Below are 21502 nucleotides of genomic sequence, written 5' to 3' on the forward strand. Positions count from 1 at the left end.
GCGCCGCTGCCTCTCAAAGGGCTGAGGACCTCATCACCCACTTCACCTTCCTGTTGGTCAAATTTGGAGCCACAGTGAGGCTTGATATGCACTAAACCTCATTCCAGCACCAAATTTGACCAATAGGAGACAGAGCCGGAAACAGCTCAAAAATTCGCAACCCATGGCCGTTCAAAAGTGCCCGCAGGCAACTTATTAAAGCTGCCCAATTCCATGGGAAAACTGTGGAGCTGGCAACCCCGTAGTGCTGGTTGTGACTGTGTCTGTTTACGTTATCAGATGACGAGATCCTGATACATCTCAGGTTACCAGACCTGGCAGCAGGAGTCTATGGTGTCAGACGGCTTATAAAGAGCTCAAGGTGATACAGCTAAAAGTTTATTGACTTTCTTTTTTTCTTTTATTTAACCAGCAGTTTACCTGCTGGGAAAGTGAAAGACACATGTAATCAGCCAAGGTCCAAACTACCTAGGCTGTATACTATGAACTTAGTGCACAAAGAACAGAAGAAAGAAAATGGGATTTAAGCGTTTGCTTTGTTTCTTAAATTAACAGCCCGATGATCAAATGTAAATGCCACTAGCGCTGGAGTAGCAACCGCATTTACCAGCACCCCCGTGATCATCAGGCAAACAGCGCCCGAGCGATACAATAGCTCAGAGCTCATTTCAATTAGATTGTATGATTAGAGAACAGTGTTCTGATCATAGGGGTGGAATAGCGCCTTAACCCTACACCAACTCAGAGCTGGCGTTAGGTTAAGGCTCTGATCCTGCCCTCCCCCATCAGAGTCAAGCAGTTCAGGCTGCTGCACCCACCTCCCAAAGCAAGGCACTGGTGACCTAGTGCTCCCTCCCCCCCCAAGTACCCGTACCCACACCTCTCCCTCCCTGGGACGGTGATACTGGGGGCTGGAGGTCTGGTAGAGGGGGTGCTGCCATTTTGTAGGCGGCACTGGAAAGAGGAGGTAGTGCTACTCCCTCGTCCAATGCTGAGGTACAGGGGAGGACGGGCAGGTTTGCTGCTAGACCACCAGGGATGGAGGGAGGGTAGGGGTTGCATCAGCAGCCCACTTGGGCCACCAGGTATATTTTTTTGAGTGCAGGGGGTTAGGGGGGCTGGAGATCCACCAGACCTCCAGCCCCTGTGCCCTGTGTCACTGTCCTTGGAGAGGGTGTGGGTGCTTGGGGAGGGGGCATTAGGCCACCAAGGCCTTGCTTTGGGATGGGGGTCCAGGGGTCCCATGGACCTCCAGCCCCTGTGTTTGACAGGTCTGGGCTTTTGACAGCCCGAACCCGTCAAACAAGTGTGGGAGGAGACATAATCCTCCCACACTTTTCCAGGATGATCAACACTAATAACATGCTTAAATTCGCATGTTATTAGCGTTGATCTTTGGGGAGTTAATTCCCCGCACTGTTCCGGCGCTATTTTATTTATTTGTTACATTTATATCCCACATTTTCCCACCTATTTGTAGGCTCAATGTGGCTTACATAGTACTGGAGAGGCGTTACAGACTCCGGTATAAACAAATACAAAGTGATGTTGTGGAAAGATAAAGTTCATGTGGCACAGCCACACTAGGGAATCGCACAGCGGAAGAGTTGTGTTATGTCCATTACGTTCTTTAGTTTTGTTGTGTTGCAGAGATCAGGCATTTATGTTGGATCGGTAGGGTATGCCTTTTTAAACAGGTTAGTTTTTAGTGTTTTCCGGAAGTTTAGGTGGTCGTTCCTAGTTTTCAAGGCTTTTGGTAATGCGTTCCACAGTTGTGTGCTTATGTAGGAAAAACTGGATGCGTAGGTTGATTTGTATTTAAGTCCTTTGCAGCTTGGGTAGTGCAGATATAGGTACGTTTGTATTGATTCGGATGTGTTTCAAGTTGGTAGGTCGATCAAGTCTGTCATGTATCCTGGAGCTTCACCGTAGATAATTTTGTGAACCAGAGTGCAGATTTTGAAAGCAATGTGTTCTTTGATTGGGAGCCAATGTAGTTTTTCGCGAAGGGGATTTGCACTTTCAAATCACATTTTTAAGGTGCTGTTTCAGAACAGTGTGAGGAATTGATCAGCGGGGCCCAACGTAGGCAACCGTGACACTGTGACCTCACCCTGGTGTCACGCATGTAACTTGATAAATAATCACACAGACACTTGAAATTAGAGTGGCAACAACTTGGCTGCAGCTTTATTCTAAACAATGATTCTGGAACAAATATTAATAAACTGAGGTAACCAAACCCAACTGTAAGTGTTCCAGTTCGCTGCCATAAGCTAGACTGATAACTTCCAAAAACTCCAGAACTCCCCTGCCACCCAGCAAGGGAGGTTCAACTCAGTGTGCAGCTATCTCAGCTGCAAGCATCATTACCCATCCAGGCTCGGGTACCCCCACCCAACAAAAGCTACGACATTTGAGAATAAAGGAATGGTCTAACATTGAGGGAGGGGTGGGTGGGGATGCACCTCTTCCTGAGCCCCTGCTAAAGAGGGTGTCCAGGGGTTTGCTGGGGTTTTAAAAACCACTTTACGGGCCCTCCCACTCAGCAGGGAGTCTGGCCACAGTGGGTAGATACTTCCACTGCCCACCAGGCACCCTGCCAAATATATCCCAGGGCGCAGGCTCATTGGGTGCATGGTGCCATGCTAAAGTCGGCTACGTGCACCAGGGGCACTCTGCCTTGTACATAGTGTTTTACTGAACGTGAGCTGTACAAGAAAGGGCAGTGTCACCCCTTGTGAAATGTTGCTCCTTCACCCTGTCATCAGTGTTTGACTTGCTTTTAAGAACATAGGATATGTCAAGCTTTGTCAGACCAAAGGTACAACGAGCCAGCATCCTGCCTCCAGCAGAGGCCACTCTGGGTCACTCGGAAATTTCAGTGGCTTAGGAGTGTAGTTGTTAATGTGGGCTACCAATAAGATGTGCTATTTTACCACTAACTTGTCCTATTTTATGCAATGAGACCTAGTTACTGATAACTGGGGTTTACAATACTTCTTAGCGGTAGCCCACCTTGATAACTTCACCCCCCCCTTAGAATCCCTCTTGGATGCTAGGGTCCTTCCAAGAACAGACTGGGGGGGGGGGGGGGGGGGGGAACTAGGTGTACAGCCTTTTTCTATATGGCTCCGAAGCTCTGGCACTCCATTACAATGTGAGATTAGGAGGGAAAGCTCCTTGAAGAATTGGCTTTTCACACAGGCTTTTTTTTTAAATAGTTTGTTTTTTTCTTTTATTACTGTACTTCTTTGCTGTCGCTATGGATTCATAGCCATATATTAAATATTTTAGAATAGATAAATAAGTTCCCAGAAGATCCCAAAAAGTTTAAATCCATTGCTTGCTACTCACACCCAATGTTCCCTTTAAGCGGAGCGCATGAGCAATTGCTCATACATTTTAGGAGCATCACTCACAGATTTTACATGGTCATTCACAAAATTGTTTTTGTGTGTGCTATATACAGAAATGCATTACTAATACTGGCACTCAAAAATTGTTGGTTTTTAAAACTTGTTGTTTCCTTAGTGGAAACGTGTAATTAAACTCTGGAATTCATTGCCAGAGAATATAGTAAAAGCAGTTAGCTTAGCGGGGCTTAAAAAAAAGGTTTGGATGGCTTCCTAAAGGAAAAGTCCATAGACCATTATTAAAATGGACTTGGAGAAAATCTAATGCTTATTTCTAGAATAAGCAGCATAAAATGTATTGTACTGTTTTTGGATCTTGCCAGGTACTTGTGACCTGGATTGGCCACTGTTGGAAACAGGATGCTGGGATTGATCGACCTTCGGTCTTTCCCAGTATGGCAGTACTTATGTACTTATTGCTCACACCCAGGGAGAAGTGGTGGCTTTCCCAAGTCTATCTGGCTAATAATTGAACTCTTCCTGTACGATCTTGTCCAATCCCTGTTAAAATCCAGCCATGCTAAATACTTTGACAACATTGCTTGGCAACAAATTCCACCGCTTGATTGTTCCTTAATTACAAATTTGATATGTTGCAGTGTATTGTTTTGGAACAACTTAATCGATCCCAACGTAGAGGAGATTTTGGGTGTCTATTGCATCAATTAGAACAGAAGTTGATCTTTTTCTTTAATTCTGTCGAACTAGAAGGTTTGAATGTTCAGGAGGAATGGTCCGTCTTTTTATGAGGGTGGTCCTTTGTGACGTTTTTTTGTGATGCTGATTTCTTATTGGTTGTCCTCTATAATAGGAGGCGGCACTGGATCTATTTAAAATCTGGTTGGCGTCTTTTTGTCAATTACCTGTCTAACATTTAGGAGCAGTGGTCATGACACAGGATTACTACCCCTGACGCAGCTTCGGCGAAATGGGAATCCCTGTTGGGTATTGGGGATCCTTGGACATGTTGGTATATTTCTACAATTGAGAAGAAGATAACATGAGATAAGTGGATTACAAATGTGATACCAATTTGTTAAACGGTGACTATAATTCAAGTTTTATATACCTATAGACGTGGATATGTGTTTTTCTTTTTTTACTCTGAAGGCTATTCTTTGCACTCTGATAGAGTGGAGTTTTTTTCAGACCCATGATGGAGAGCCGTGCTTAAACCTTAAAACTTTGGTTGGCTAGGTGGCTTCACTGAGGCCTTTTTTCTCCACTGTTTTGTGAACGCTTAGATATTTTCCTCATTTAGTGCTATTTTCTAATATGTCAACCATTAGATATTGGATTTCCCGAGCAATGCTGAGTAACACAGCTAGTATACTATACTGAGTGGTTCGTCATTAGCCACATGCTTATTCACATCGTCAAATAACTCGACATAAGCTCAGAATATGAATCAACTCGAGAGACAAATCAGGTTCCAAAATAGAGGCCTAGTCCAAGCTGATGATTAACACACACAAAAACTGAATTGGTGCATTTGAAAGCGGCAAATAATAACAGCAGTACCGGTGTAAGGTTACTGGGTACCCTAGATAAAATCTTCAGCTTTATGCTCGCCTCACTTTTCCTCCTGTACCGACTCCACCCTGACTTACTCATAATAGCTTGGAGAAGAGGCAGCTGAGGGGGAATATGATAGTGGCCTATAAAATCATGAGTGGACTGTGTAGTTGTGAATCGCTTGTTTACTCTTTCCAAAAGTACAAAGGCTAGGGAGCACACAATGAAGTTACAAAGTAATACACTTAGAACAAATTTGGAAAAATATATTTTTTCGCTCAGTGTGTAATTAAGCTCTGGAATCCATTGCCAGAGAATGTGGTAAAAATAGCTTAGCAGGGTTTAAAAAAGGTTTTGACAAGTCCTTAAAAGAAAAGTCAGTAAATTGTTATTAAGATAGACTTGGGGGCATCTACAGCTTGCTTATTCCTGGGGTATTTTATTCTTGTGGGATCACCAAAAACTTGTGACCAAAATTGGCATTATTGGAAATAGAGGCCAACCAAATTTCAGTTTCAGTTTTGGATATAGTGCCAAAACCAGCCCCCAAATCCCTTTTCTGTCTGGTTTCAGTTTTGGCCAAAAGGATATTTTAATTTTTGGCCATGTTTTCGGTTTTGGCTGAAAATGACCATGTGATTTTGGTGGAAGCTGAAAATTTGTGCTTTGTCCCATTTGTCTCCTTCCCCGCCAAACAGGAGTTGCACCTCCTTCCAGACCCCCCTGAGTGCCTTCCTTCTCCTCCCCACCCATAGGCCCCCCTGAGCCTGTTTTACAATCCCTAGGAGTGTAATTGGGGCAGGAGTGGTTCCCAATTACTCCTGCCCATTCTGGCTTTGCTCTCAAAATGGCTGCCACGACTGTGCATCACTCCTGCCCTGACTACACCACTAGACCAAGGTAGTGTTGTAGGGGAGGGGAAGGTTACTTTTGTACTTTTTTTTTTAATTTCAATTGCAAGTAATGCAGTTATGATCATATATAATAGTTTATATGGTTAATAGAGTGCTCTAAATAAATGCTTTTGATACAAAATTTTAGCAGGAAATTTAAGTCTCCTTAGAAATTAGCCTTTCTGTGGACTTATGATGTTAGCTGTCACTCCGAGTGTGGCACAAGGTCATCCACTGTAAAAGAACTATGGCTTTTAGTTTCAGTTTTCAAGTATGTGGAGGTTATTTTGCTTGGAGGTAAAATATGCAGGGCCGGTGCTAGGGTTTCTGGCGCCTTCCTGTAACCTATTAGTCAGCGCCTCCTACCCATCTAGGGGCGGGGACACTATGGCTGCACTCCACAGTAGCCACACCCTACTGTAGCCACACCCCTTTTACCAGCCATGGCGCATATAAACAGGCATCACTGAAAATATTATACTAGTATAGGAGAAGAAAAGTAACTTTTTTTTAAAATTATAAATAATTTCTGTAAGCTGTTACAGCTCCAGTATACCCAAAATGACACAAACCAAATTAGCATACAGACCAGGAACTAGGAGAACAGTCTTGCCAAACCTGAAATAGTATGTTATCAAAATCTCAGAACCTAACAAACATATCCCTATTCAGACACTTGTCTTTGCAGTCACACATGCAGAATAGAGATAGCCCCTCTTCAAATTTTAATCTAAAATCCTAAGAAGCTAGACTCTGCATGCAGCACAATACCAGAAAAACAGAAAGAAACACATTGCTATACATTGCAAAATAAGACAGCAGATGTAAATTCTCATATTGGACATATTCCAAACACTAAAATGAAAATAAAATGATTTTTTTCCAACTTTGTTGTCTGGTGACTTTGTTTTTCTGATCATGTTGTTCCCAGTCTCTGATTCTGCTGCTCTTATATGTTCTCTTAACTCCATTTCCAGGGCTTCCTTTCTAATTATTTCTTTACTTTCCTCCTGTCTTCTTCATTTCTTGCCCTACATCCATAGGTAAAAGCTTGGGTCCTCTGCAGACTTGACTGGAGAAGGTTTAGAGTGGATCCAGCTTTTGCCTATTTTCTCCATCCATTTGTAGTTTTTCTCCTCTTTTCCCTTTCCTTGATCTCCGTTCAGTATGCATCTCCTTCCTCTTTCTTCCTTCTCCTCCATCCATGTCCAGCATTTTTCCTTTCTCCCCTCCATCCATGTGCATCTCCTTCCTTTGTCTTCCCTCCCCTCCATCCATGTACAGCATTTCTCCTCTCTCTATTCCCCTCCATCCATGTGCATCTCCTTCCTCTGTCTTCCCTCCCCTCCATATCCAGAATTTGTACTCTCTCCCCCCTCCATCCTTGTGCATCTCCTCCTCTGTCTTCTCTCCCCTCCATCCATGTCCAGCATTTCTCCTCTCTCCTCCATCCATGTGCATCTACTTCCTCTGTCTTCTCTCCCCTCCATCCAGCATTTCTCCTATCTCCCTTCACTTCCATCTGTGTGCACCTCCTTTCTCTGTCTTTCCTTCCCTCCATCCCTGTCCAACATTTCTCCTCTCTTCCCTGCCCTCCATCCATTCATGTTCAGCAACTCTCCTCTCTCCCCTGCCCTCCTCTCCATCCATCCATGTCCAGCAATTCTTCTCTCTCCCCTGCCCTCCCCTCCAGTGATTTCTCCTCTCTCCCCTACCCTCTTATCCATGTCCAGCGATTCTCCCATGCCCTCCCCTCCCATCCATGTCAATGATTTCTCCTCTGCCTTCCCATCCCATCCACGTCCAGTGACTCACCCCAGTTCCCACCTGCCCCCTTTTCAGCCTCCGAGTTCCAGTTTCAACTCCAGTCCTCACCTGCCCACCCTCTTCTCCCACAACAGCCCTCCTTTCCTTCTGCCCTTCAGTTAAAACTTTTATTTTACCTCAAGTCACGGCAGCGGTGGCGGCAGTGGCAGTGAAAGCAGGAGGCTCGCCTCCAGCATTCCCTTCTCTTCCCTCTCAGTGTCCCGCCCTCCTCTGATGTAATTTCCTCTTTCTGTGAGGGCGGGACACTGAAAGGGAAGAGAAGGGAATGCTGGAGGCGAGCCTCCTGCTTTCACTGCCACTGCCGCCACCGCTGCCGTGACTTGAGGTAAAATAAAAGTTTTAAATGCAGGGCGGCAGGAAGAGAGGGCTGTTGTGGGAAGCTGAGGGTGGGCAGATGAGGACTGTGAGGACCGAGAGCTGCCTACAGGAACTGTGAGTCTCCCGGCAGTGGTAAGCATGGCTTGTGGCACCCTCCAGAGGTTGGCGCCCCCCTGCCACGCTTGCCTTGCTTACCGGGTTGCACTAGCCCTGAAAATATGGTCTTATTTAAATTATATTCTGGCATGAATACTGTAGGTTTAGCAGAGGGATGCAGACTGCAAGCTCTGACAGTCCTCAGCGGCCCTCACTGGCTTACATTCACACAACCAAACTTCAGTTTCTGGTTTCAGTTTCAGCTGAAACCGGTCAATGAGTTTTGGCTGCAGTTTCAGCCGAAAGCTTTCAGACAATTTCGGTTTCGGCTGAAACTGAAAAAAAGCGATTTTGGTCGGCCTCTAATTGGAAACAGGATATTGAACTTGTTAGACCTTTGTTCTGTCCTAGTATGGCGATACTTATGAACGAGATCAGTATCAGGACATGCTGGCCTCCTGACTACATGCTTTTGAATGTGCTCACATTGCTATGGTGCCATACTCCCTTAGTTTCAAACTTTTGATGGCTCGGCTGTTTCTCTGTGCATGCTACTGTACATCCAGCATTAGTCCATCTCTGTGGAGAGTACATCTAACCCTACAAAGCTTTCTGTGCATCATCCTGTACCCTGGCAGAGTGCAGTTGTACAGAAAGCTGTCTGTCTCCTGTGAGATTGAGAGGAATGCATGGCAGCAGGCAAGATGTCCCTTCCTGTGGTTATGCAGTTTGTAGAATATCTGTGTAATAAATGGAACAGGATGAAGTTCAGCCAAACACACTGAACAGCAGATCTGTCGATTTTATTGGCAGAAACAGCTGCTTGACCCGAACATGCAAACAGTTTTTTGTAAAACACATGAACTCACTTGCCACATAGAGAGGAGCTTGGATAACAGACCCAGAAGAGCAGGAAGGTCATGAGGAGAATGTGATGAGCAGGGCTGGTGTTAGGGCGATACAAACAGGACAATTGCCCTGGGCTCCCATGCTAAAGGGAGCCCTCTAAGCCTGCTTAAAGCTGAAGGAGATGCAACCTGTTGGTGGGCTTTGGGGTTCCTTTCCAAGTTCCTGTCTGGGACCCCAGCATGTTTAACTCCAGCCCTGGTTATAATAGCAATAAATTAGACCATATGGAGAAGGAGATCCAAGGTGATTCATACACTTTCTTGCTGAATTTTGCAGTGTGTGTTTAAAGTTATTTTAAAAGCCTTATCTATTAGTACATATTTACTGTCCTTGAAATGTTGCCAAGCCAAAATGAAAAAAGAGGGCAGTCCTAAAAAAAAAAAAAAAAAAAAAAAGGTATAACCTAAAGGACACTGAGATTCAAAATGTCCTGATATGTACCTAGTTGCTGTTAAGAGCTTAAAAACAACTTGCAGAGAAACTTGTTAGGTTAGAGCTGCCAGAACTAAGAGGACCTGTTGAAAGGTCACCTCAAAGCATGAGGCATACTGAAAACTAATTGCATTTCAAGTGTGAGCCAGAACAGGGTGTTCAGATCACAGAGCCCTCAACAGGCAGTATGGCCTGCATCAAGTACAGTTGAGCTAAAGTGGGGCCTGAAACCAGTGGCCACCACTGAACCATATGAGCCAGCTGTAAATGGCAAAGCAGCAATGTAGAGATTGCTGCAGTGTTTGTCTCTCTGGTCAGTCAAAGCCAGCTACCTAGTCAGTTGGAGGCAAAGGTGGCTATAGGAATATGTCAATAGTAGGTAAGTGAAAAGAAAATTTACACTAAAACAGTTCAGTCTCACCTTCGTTTTCAGTAGAGTGTTCGTTCTCTCTTATTCCAGTCAGACTAAATGTGATGTAATGAGGCAGTTTGGAGAGAAGAAGTAATTAAGTCTCTCAATTATACATTGAAGAAGTGGTGTTCAAGCTATCCACTTCGAGACAGAGTTTGCGCCTGTGTTTTCCCCTACTGGCTTTGCGTTAATTTTTAAAGAGAGCATACTTATATCTTCCCTTTGAAACACACCACATGGACAGAATATGTATGGGTGGGGGCAGGATTTAAGATTTCAGCACTCATAGGCAGAGAGCTGGTAGAGAGAGAAGTCTCCCAGAGTTTGAAAAGTGGGGGTTCCAAGCCCCTGTTTAGAGACATCTTCAGAATTTGGCTCGCTTGGCATGTGCCTGAGTTGTCTATTCCTATTTCCAGCCCTGTGCGCAATCACTTGTACATGCTTTTTCTGTGGGTATATTTATTTACTTATTTGTTGCATTTGTATCCCACATTTTCCCACCTATTTGCAGGCTCAATGTGGCTTACATAGTACCATAAGGAGATCGCCTTTCCGGTATGACAAATACAGAGCGATATTATGGTATAATAAGGTGCATGTGTGACAGACACATAAGGGAATAGAAAGGAGGAAGTGTTAAGTTATGTCCAGTTCAAGTATTAGTATCATTGTGTTGCAGGATTTAGGCATTTAAGTTGGATCGTTAGGGTATGCCTTTTTGAACAAGTGCATGTGAAAATTTGGTAACGCCTGCTGTGTGCAAACCTTTGTTTCACCCCCCCCCCCATTCTAAATGTGTCCTCGGAACACCTTTGCTCAATGTGGCTGTCGATGTTGTTGTTAAGGGAGGGTATTTCCCGGGGAGACAGTCAACATGGGTAAAAAAAAAAACATCTTCCCTTCCTACATCGCTTTGAAATTTGCACTCTGAACATGCCCAACTGATTGGTGACACTGTCCCCAGCCATTCCTCTTTCATACTCTCCCAACCACTTATGATCCCATCCATTGTACCCCCCGATGCCTTCTCCTACTGCTTGCTATCTAGGATCTATGCAGCTGCCAATGTTCTTTCAATACTTGTGGCACAAGGTCTGTGACCTCCAAAGCATGTGGAGGATAATTCTATAACCGTGCTTTTCTATATATAGGCGCCCAGAAGGCACCTGGCAAGAGCTTACTTTCCTTTATAGAATACTAGTGTAACAGGACTTAAATACAAAACAACTTACGCATCCAGCTTCTCCTACATAAGCGCACAACTATGGAATGGACTCCCAAAAGCTGTGAAAACAATCCATGACCACCTAAACTTCAGGAAATTACTAAAAACCAACCTCTTAAAAAAGGCCTAGCCCACCGATCCAGCGTAAATCCCCACACCCAGCAACACAGCATAACCAATGATCGTACTGGACAATTTACAATCTTCATTCCCTTCGACCCTCATGACGCCTGATTCACACCTACCTCATTTGACCACAATATAACCTTGTATTTGTTATCAACCGAATTGGCAAACGCCTTTACGCTACTATGTAAGCCACATTGAGCCTGCAAATAGGTGAGAAACTGTGGGGTAAAAAGGTGGGAAAATGTGGGGTAAAAATGTAACAAATAAATAAGTTAGGTTATCTTTCTCTTCCCTGTCTGTTTCATTCATAATATTCTAGATTTTTGGTCACTTCATACTCTTATACATGCACTCCTAATTTCTCGCCTGGATTACTGTAATTCTGTTTGTTGTGGTAATACTACTAAATCTCAATTATGTCATTGGCAGACCCTGCAAAATTTCGCTGCCCATTTCCTCTGCAGAGCTAAGAAACGTGATCTTGCATCTACACTATTGATTAAATTACATTGCCTGCAGGTACATTATCATATTTGGTTTAAAATTCTCTGCATCACCCACAAAGCTTTGCACCTAGGTAGTTCTTTATACTTTTATCCTCACTGACAAGTCCATATACGCCAAACCTCACTCTACACCCCATCGATGCTAACCGCCTTGTCCTTCCTCCTCCAAAAAAAGCCCACTATGAGTCGACAGAAAATCTGCCTTTTTTACCAGTTCCAAAACCATGCTGCCATTCCTACGGCCTGAACTTTCCTTTATTAGATTTAACTCTCTGCTTAAGACATATATTTTTTCCAATTATCTTTTGGAATTTGTGTGCCCCATCGGGTTGAACCAGGGCTGCCTGCTCACAGTTACAGTTGTTACAAGGTTTTAACTCTTATTTTTCCTCTTTGACTGGTTACTACTACTAATCATTTCTATAGCACTACTAGACATATGTAGTGCTGTACATGTCATTTGCAGGTACTATATCTGTCTCCAGAGGGCTCACATTCTAACTTTTTTTTTGTACCTGGGGCAACAGAGGGTTAAGTGACTTGCCAAGTTCAAGGTCCACTGCACTAACCATTAGGCTGAGCCCTCTCCTGTTGTTGGCATTCTTTTCATCTCTTTATGCTAATCCTTTACCTTTCTTATAACTTTGTAAGTTGCTTTGATCTGTTTAGCAGAAATGGCAGTATATCAAGCACTTGAATAAACATAAACAAAACTTAGACGTACGTACTTATGCCAGCCATAGAGTTGACATAAGTGCGTGCCCTTGCTCTGGAGGTACACGTATAACTTATTCTATAAGTTAAGGGCTCGATATTCAGCTGGCGGCAATCAGTGTTTTGCTGACTGCCAGTGACAGTGTTAAACCCAGAAACTCAATGCTGGGCTATGTCTAAATAGGAGGCGGTAAGTGTTTCCCCAGGAAATGGCTGCATGGCAAGTGTTAACTGCATGACCATTTCCTTTTTATAGAGAAAAAAAACTTTTACCAGCTGGCGGTAAAAGGGGACCTTGGCGTGCGGCAAACCCGTGTGCCAACGCCACTACAGGGCCCCTTTTACCATTTCCTTGTAACTTCATTAAGTGTCCCCTAGTCTTTGTAGATTTTCAAAGAGTTCCATTCCCTTTATCATTATGATCGCTCTTCTTTGAATCTTTTCTAATTCTGCTATATCTTTTTTTGAGATAAGGTGAGAATTGAACGCAATACTCAAGGTGAGTTCGCACCATGGAGTGATATATATCCTCTCTTTCCTAATAATCCCTAGTATCCTGTTTGCTTTTTGGCCATCACCACACACTGGGCAGAAGATTTCAGCGTATTGTCTACAATTACACCTACTACTACTACTTAACACTTCTAAAGCGCTACTAGGGTTACGCAGCGCTGTACAGTTTAACAAAGAGGACAGTCCCTGCTCAAAGGAGCTTACAATCTAATGGACAAAATGTGCAGACAATCAAATTGGGGCAGTCTAGAGTTTTCCTGAATAGGGGTAGAATGGTTAGGTGCCGAAGGCGACATTGAAGAGGTGGGCTTTGAGCAAGGATTTGAAGACGGGCAGGGAGGGTGCTTGGCTTATGGGCTCAGGAAGTTTATTCCAAGCACAGGGAGAGGCGAGGCAGAAAGGGCGGAGCCTGGAATTGGCGGTGGTGGAGAAGGGTACAGAGAGGAGGGATTTGTCCTGTGAGCGGAGGTTTCGGGTAGGAGTGTAAGGGGAGATAAGGGTAGAGAGGTAATGAGGGGCTGCAGATTGAGTGTATTTGTAGGTTAGCAGGAGAAGCTTGAACTGAATGCGGTACCTGATCGGAAGCCAGTGAAGTGACTTGAGGAGAGGGGTGATAGGAGCATATCGGTCTAGGCGGAAGATAAGACGTGCAGCAGAGTTCTGAACGGATTGAAGGGGGGATAGATGGCTAAGTGGGAGGCCAGTGAGAAGTAGGTTGCAGTAGTCAAGGCGAGAGGTGATGAGAGAGTGGACGAGAGTTCGGGTGGTGTGCTCAGAGAGGAAAGGGCGAATTTTGCTGATGTTATAGAGAAAGAAGCAACAGGTCTTGGCTGTCTGCTGGATATGCGCAGAGAAGGAGAGGGAGGAGTCGAAGATGACTCCGAGGTTGCAGGCAGATGAGACGGGGCGGATGAGGGTGCCATCGACTGAGATAGAGAGTGGAGGGAGAGGAGAAGTGGGTTTGGGTGGAAAGACAATAAGCTCTGTCTTGGTCATGTTCAGTTTCAGGTGGCGGTTGGACATCCAAGCAGCAGTGTCGGACAAGCAGGCCGATACTTTGGCCTGGATTTCCGCAGTGATGTCTGGTGTGGAGAGGTAAAGCTGAGTGTCGTCAGCATAGAGATGATATTGGAAACCATGAGATGAGATCAGCGAGCCCAGGGAAGAGGTGTAGATTGAAAAAAAGAAGGGTCCAAGGACAGATCCCTGAGGAACTCCAACAGAGAGCGGGATGGGGCGGAGGAAGACCCATGAGAATGTACTCTGAAGGTATGGTGGGAGAGATAAGAGGAGAACCAGGAGAGGACAGAGCCCTGGAACCCAAATGAGGACAGTGTGGCAAGAAGTAAATTATGATTGACAGTGTCAAAAGCGGCGGATAGGTCAAGGAGGATGAGGATGGAGTAGTGATCTTTGGATTTGGCAATGAACAGGTCATTACAGACTTTAGTGAGTGCTGTTTCTGTCGAGTGTAGAGATCGTTTTCTTGAGTGCTGACTCTTCACTGTGGACCCTAGCATTAGGTAACTATGATTTGGATTATTCTTTCCAATGTGCATCACTTTGCATTTGTCCACATTAAATTTCATCTGCCATTTGGATGCTTAGTCTTCCAATTTCCTACGGTCTTCCTGCAATTTTTCACAGTCTGCATGTGTTTTATCAACATTGAATAGTTTTGTTATCTGCAAATGTAATAACCTCACTTGTTGTTCTGATTTCCAGATCATTTATAAATATGTTAAATAGCACCACTCCCTGTACAGATCCCTGCAGCACTCCACTATTCACTCTCCTCCATTAAGAAATTGGCCCTTTAACCCTACTCTGTCTTCTGTCCAATAACCAGTTCCTAGTCCACAACAGAACATTGCTTCCTATCCCATTACTCTTTTTCTCAGGTGTGTCTCTAGGAATTTTGTCAAAAGCTTTCCGAAGATCTAGATACACTACATCAACTGGCTCACCTTCATCAACATGTGTATTCATGCCTTCAAAGAAATGAAGCAAATTGGTTGGGCAAGACATCCCTTGGCTCAAACCATGATGACTCTGTCCCATTAAACCATGCTTGTCTATGTGTTCCATAATTTTATTCTTTATAATAGCTTCCACTGTTTTGCCCGGCACTGAAGTAAGACTTACTGGTCTGTAATTTCCCGGATCACCACTGGAACCCTTTAAAAAAAATTGGTGTTACATTGTCCACCCTCCAATCTTCAGGTACTATGGGTGATTTTAATGATAGGTTACAGATCACTAACAGCAGCTCAGCAATTTCATGATTGAGTTCTTTCAGTACCTTAGGTTGCATGCCATCTGGTCCAAGTGGTTTACTATTCTTTAAGTTGTCAATTTTTCTCAGTATGTCTTCCAAGTTTACTGAGATTTCTTTCAGTTCATCCGCATCATTACCCTTGAAAACCATTTCTGATACAGGTGAATCTCTTACATCTTCCGTAAAGACTGAAGCAAAGAATTAATTCAGTCTCTCCACTATGGCCGTGCCATCCACGAGGGCCCCTTTTTGCTTCTTCATGATATAACAGTCCCATGGATTCACTCACATGCTTTCTGTTTCTGATGTACCTGAAAAAGTTATTTTGAGTTTTTTTTTCTTGTGCCACAAGATTTTCTTCATATTCTCTTTTAGCCTTCTTTATCAGTGCTTTGCATCTAACTTGCTAGTGCTTATGTTGCTTCTTATTTTCTTTATTCAGGTCCTTTTTCCATTCTTTGAAGGATGTTCTTTTGGCTCTAATAGCCTCTTTTATGTCATCTTTTTACTATGCTGGCAATCAGTTTGCTCTTCTTTCCACCTTTGTAAATATGTGGAATACATCTGATCTGGGCTTCCAAGATAGTATTTTTAAACATCGTCCATGCCTGATTTAAAGTCCTAACTTTTGCAGCTGATCCTTTTATCTTCTTTTGAACTTTATCTGTTTTTAACAATTTTCCTCATTTTATCAGTCGCCCTTTTGAAAATTAAATTCTGCTACAGCAGATTTTCTTTGTAATTTCACTCCAGACATTTGCTCAAATTTAATCATGTTATGATCACTGTTTCCCAGTGGACCCAACAGCTTTACCTCTTGTACTGCATATAAAATAGCTCCCCTTCTTGTCAGTTCCTGGTCCAGCTGCTTCAAGAAGCAGTCATTTATTATGTCTAAGAATTTTAGCTTTTTAACGCTTCCCAATATAACATTTATCCAGTCAGTATTGGGGTAATTGAAATCACCCATTATTATACCATTGCTCAGTTTGCCAGCTTTCCTAATTTCTGTAAACATTGAGTTCAATGGGGTAATCCTGAAAACCCTGACTAGCTTGGTGTACCCCGGTGCACTGGGTTGAAAATCTCCATTTTAAGGTTATAGAATAAAGGGGTTAATATGCAGGGACAAAAACCCGCCATTGTTAAAGTGACCAGTAAGTGGTTTGGCAGTCATTCTTCTGCTGTGACAGTGGGAATGTGTCCCTGCATACTGAGCTGTTTGGCAGCTACTTGTTTGACCTAATATATATTGGAATTATCACAAGATCTTGCATCATTGAAATAAAACTTGACAACATGTGTTGACCCCTAATGCAGCTGGGTTTGGCAAAATGTGGCCACTTTGGGTGTTTTCCTTTAGTGTTCAATGTTCCCATCAATCTGTTCCCATATGGTTTATTATGGGAACATTGGACACTAAAGGGTTCTTTGTTGAACAAAAATTGTAATCTCTGTGGTTTGGTGCTACTTTTTCTGCTTTCCATGTTTCTATTCTATTCAGGGTTTTTATATCCCACTAAAATAAATAGTCTAAGTGGGTTACATAAGTATCAAACGTATAAACGGCAAGTGACCGACTCACCTGCAAATGCGCAGTAGAGTCGGAACTCTGAGAGTGTAGAAGTCCAAGCCCCGCCTCCACCAGCAGTACAGCCCAATAGGGAGGAGGGCTTGGACATGGGCGTGGAAATCGGAGGAGGAGGGAGCAAGGAGGGAAGGAGGGGGCGGTACTGAGGGAAACAGACGCTGGGGGGAGGGCAGGGGAGAGAGCAGGGTTGGTGGACCGGGGAGGCCATAGGAAAACAAAAACCTAGCCTGTTACGGGCTTAACGGCTAGTAAAACATAAATTGGAAAGTTAGGAAAGCTTATAAAAATTAGTCATTCAAATATTTATCAGAGATAAGTTTTTAATCCTTTGCGGAATTGTAAATAACGGAAGATCATGCAAACTTGTACAGTATAGAATTCTACAATTTACTAGCCTGAAAAAAAAAAAGAATTGTTTGGATTCTTTAATAACAAAATTTCCTAAAAGATGGAAACCCCAACAATAAAGTAGAATAGAAACTTTCTAATTATTTTGCAACATTTTCTGCAAGTGCTGCAGAGGTGGTATTCACAACCACCTTGGGGGAAAGAGCTTTAATCGTCATATAGCAGTGACCTCTATTGGGCACACTCAAGGCACATACTTACTAGGTTCTTGAGTAAGCAGCAGTCTGTGCCCCAGAGCCAAGGACTGTCACTACCATGACTGGGCTAGATGGGAAGGGGCAGTTGCATTTTAAAAAGCATGGGGGGAAAAGTGCTGGTAGTTGTGAATGATGATCCAGTAGAGGCCAGTTCTGATTCAAAAGTGCAGGGGGAAACTTTTGGGTTAAAAAAAAAAATTTGACTCTATATGAAACCATACTATTTTCTCTAAATTTCCCTCCTGTATTCAAAGAAATGGTGGTGCAAAGTCACCACTTCTTGTGCTCATTCATCAGAATCATAGTTCTTGCTGCAGACCCTTTTCAGTGCTTGTGAGCTGGTCTCAGAAAGGTCTCTTGCTCTATACAGAGTTCAGCCTCAAGCAGTGGGCAGACTGAAATGTATCAACTAGTTCACTGCTCCCTAGAATTGCAGGTCTCTGGTCTGGGAGGTAGAGCATCCTATTTTAATATCTGAAGTTTACTAATGCTTCCAAACTTGTTAGATTTAAAACTGACTTAATCTGGAGCAGCGCTGGCACCCAGTGGCCATAATGTGCCTTACAACTATCCCAGGTCACTTAGCTCAAGGGTTTGTAACATTTTAGGGCAGAATGTCAAAAATCCTGCAGTATTTTTAAGATATTGATGTGACACAGCAATAGAATATGGGAGGAGGAAGAAATAACTTGATGCACAGTCTTGTTATGTTCAATAATCGGGCACCATTTCTTTTTTACAAGATTTAAGAAAAAGTTAAGGGGTAGATATTCATCTGGGGGTGGTCAGCATTTTTTGGCTGATACTGGCTTTATACTCGGATATTCAATGCTGGGCCATGATTGGGCAGCGGCATTGAATATCCTGGGCATGTGTGGCTGGCTATCAAACACAAAAGTACAGAAGGCCTTCAGAGTTAGGGTGTCAACTCAGTGGTTTATTGTTCAGACCTGACTCTGTCAGTGTTTTGGCTAAGCCGCCTGCTTCAGGGGTCTTACAAAATAGAACTAGTTCAGTTCAAGCAACCATTCAAAGAAAAATGTCAAATCTTAGGTCATCAAAAAAGGCGTGAAAGCACAAAATTCACACGTGATACACACTGGCTTTCATGCCTGTTTTCAGCATTTTTTGATGACCTAAGAACTGATGTTTTTCTTTGGTTGCTTGATTTGATCCAGTTCTACTTTGTAGGACCCTTGACGCAGGCAGTTCTGCTGAAACACGGACAATGTCGGGTCTGATCAATAAACCACTGAGTTGACACCCTATCCCTGAAGGCCCTTTTTTTACTTTTGTGTTCTTTTGATGTGCTTTGGACTCCCTCTATCATAGTCTCTCTCATGTGTGGCTGGCTAACACATATGCGATTAATTGCAATATTCAGCACTTGACCACATAAGGATAGGCCTGTGTTTTATGTGGTCCTATTTATGCAGTTAAGCAATGAATATTTGCACTTAACTGCATAAGTGCTGCCTCTGTCCCTGGACCGCCCACAAAATAGCAAGTTTCAGCTTAGGTGCTGAGTGTATTCAGTGGCAGTGTCCAGCTATTTGTTGCTGAATATGGCCAGTTAGCCCTGGACAAGTGATTTAAACAGTCAGGAGCCTCTCCAGTCTATTTACTTATATTGAATATCGACCTCTAAAAATTTAGTAAAAATACTCTCCAATATAATTGTCACCTGAATCTATGTAACTGATTCATCTCTCCGAAGGTCACCACCCATTCCCTGATTTTTCAGGAGCCCCAATTCCTTTCCCTGTCTGTTGTGAGTGTCTGAGACTTCTCTCCCTCATCTTGATCCTAAAACCCAGTGCTTACTACTACTGCTTATCATTTCTATAGCACTGCAAGGCATTTGCAGCACTGTACACAAATGTATATGAGATGATCCCTGCTCGACAGAGCTTTACAGTCTATTCAAGACAGTGAAGCAGGACAAATAAGAGGTTAGGCATTTAATTTAAATCAACATGAGTATTAAACAGGTGAGTAAGGGGTAAAAAAGTGGGCTGTTAGCCTGGATTTGAATAGAGCCAGAGATGGAGTATGATGTACTGACTCAAGAAAGCCTATTCCAGGTGTATGGGGCAGAAGGATGGAAGGAATGGAGTCTGGAGTTGGCAGTGGAGGAGAAGGGTACAAATAAGAGTGACATACCAGATGGAGTTCCCAGGGAGGGGTGTAGGGAGAGCTAAGACAGGAGAAATGCCGAGGAGCTGCAGAATGAATGCACTTGTAAATCAGTAAGAGAAGTTTGAACTGTATATGGAAATGGATAGGGAACCAAAGAAGTGACTTGAGGAGAGGGGTTATGTGAGTGTTGCAACACTGGCAGAAGACAAGTAATTGAGCAGAATTTTGAATAGATTGATGGGGAGAGAGATGTCTAAGTGAGAGGTGGTGAGTGTGGATAATGGATTTGGTGGTGTGCTCAGAAAGGAAGGGATGGATTTTGGTGATGTTATAGAGAAAGAAAGGATAGGCTTTAACAATCTGTTGGATATGTGCAGTGAAAGAGAGAGAGAGAGGAGTCAGATATGACCCCATTGTTACAAACTGAGAAGATAATGAGGACGAGAGTGTTATCCATAGGAATAAAGAATAGGGGAAGAGGAGAGATGGGTTCAGGGAAAAAAGATAAGAAGCTCAGTCTTGGCCATGGTCCATTTCAGATGATGATAAGTCATCCAAGCAGGCATAGACTTGGGCTGGATTCCAGGTGAAATTTCAGGTTTTGGCTTGACCTAACTCCAGCATAGAGCTATCTATCACCTTTCTTGAGGCAGTGCCACAAATGCACCTGTGTTTCACCCATCAACAAATCGGTGCCATCCTCAAAGTGGGGGGGAAGCATCTGTTATAGTAGGCTGACAACCCCATGGATTAAACACAGGCTAGTATAAACACTAGAGAAGTAAGAAGGATTGTCTTCTCTGTTATTGGTGTAAACCTCAGGTCTCAATGTTATCTGACAGGCCTGCCTGGGAGCAGGTGAAAATGCCAATGTCCATATTGTTTGTACAGTATGCAGGTATTGCTATTGCAAAAATGGAAATTCACTCAGAGTTTTCTGTATCCCCATTATGCCCCCGTGTGCTATGGATCTACCTGTGCAGATAGTGGCTTTTTAAAATGCCTGTTTACATGCGTAGGGTACTTACACATTATAAACCACTGTGAAGGCAAGTATGAAATGTTTTTATTCAATTAGATACACGTGCTGTTTGAAAACTGCAAAATGAAATTTTGTTTGTTTTCAGGAGCTTGCAACTGAGAAATCGAGAGCTTCTGGTGTAGAAATTAAGCTGAAGGAGCAGCTCGTGGCCCGAGAGCAGGAAATTAATGCTGTGCAGACGCGAATGCAAACCAGTTACCAGGACCACGTGAACGAAGTACAGCAGCTGCAAGGAAAGGTAGTGTAGTCCACACTTCTGTTTACTGGGTCCGCCACTGGGCTCTTGAAAACGTGCTTCTGAAATTTGGTCCCATTAAGAAGAACAGATTGGGGCGGCTTTTACGATTTTTTTTTTCACTCCAAGGCCTCTCCATCTGGCAGTCCAAGTGTGAAATTATATTTAATGCTTTGCAGTCATTCCATAGGGGTACATATGTGTTGGGTCTGTGGGATAACATGCAGTGGGAAGTCCTGGCACATGTGTACACAGATGATTCCAGTATTGTTCACGTTTAGTGTTAAATGAACACGGAATGGGTTTTTGATGCAGGGGAGGTGAATGAGGATGGTGGTTTGATGCATGTCAAGGGAGCTTTTATTTATTTATTGGGCTTTATTATTTGTCTTTATGAAGAGATTTGCCTAAGGCTGTGTACAGGAGGTACAGTTTAATGTAAAACTTATAATTTTGGTAACAGCATAACAATAGTAAATGACTAAATATAAGCATAAATGCCAGAGGCGTAGCCAGACTTCAGCGGGAGGGGGGTCCAGAGCCTGAGGTGAGGGGCACATTTTAGCCCCCCCCCCCATTGCTGCTGACCCCCCCCCCCCCCCCCGCCGACAACCCTCTCAAAAAAAACCCTCCCGCCACCAACCCTCCCCTGCCACCGCCTACCTTTGCTGGCGGGGACCCCAACCCCCGCCAGCCGAGGTCCTCTT

General features: G+C 43.6%; 1 protein-coding gene across 2 annotated transcripts in view; it reads left to right on the forward strand.

Moving 5' to 3' along the window:
* The window catches only part of RRBP1 (ribosome binding protein 1), a 193657-nt gene that overhangs the window by 87976 nt on the left and 84179 nt on the right, over positions 1-21502 (forward strand). For both annotated transcript variants that reach the window (XM_030196260.1, XM_030196259.1), the window contains exon 5: positions 20646-20798. In XM_030196260.1, coding sequence (XP_030052120.1) covers positions 20646-20798 — 153 coding nt within the window. The remainder of the gene's footprint in view (positions 1-20645; positions 20799-21502) is intronic.

Source organism: Microcaecilia unicolor, chromosome 3 (assembly GCF_901765095.1).
Source record: "Microcaecilia unicolor chromosome 3, aMicUni1.1, whole genome shotgun sequence".
NCBI lineage: Eukaryota > Metazoa > Chordata > Amphibia > Gymnophiona > Siphonopidae > Microcaecilia > Microcaecilia unicolor.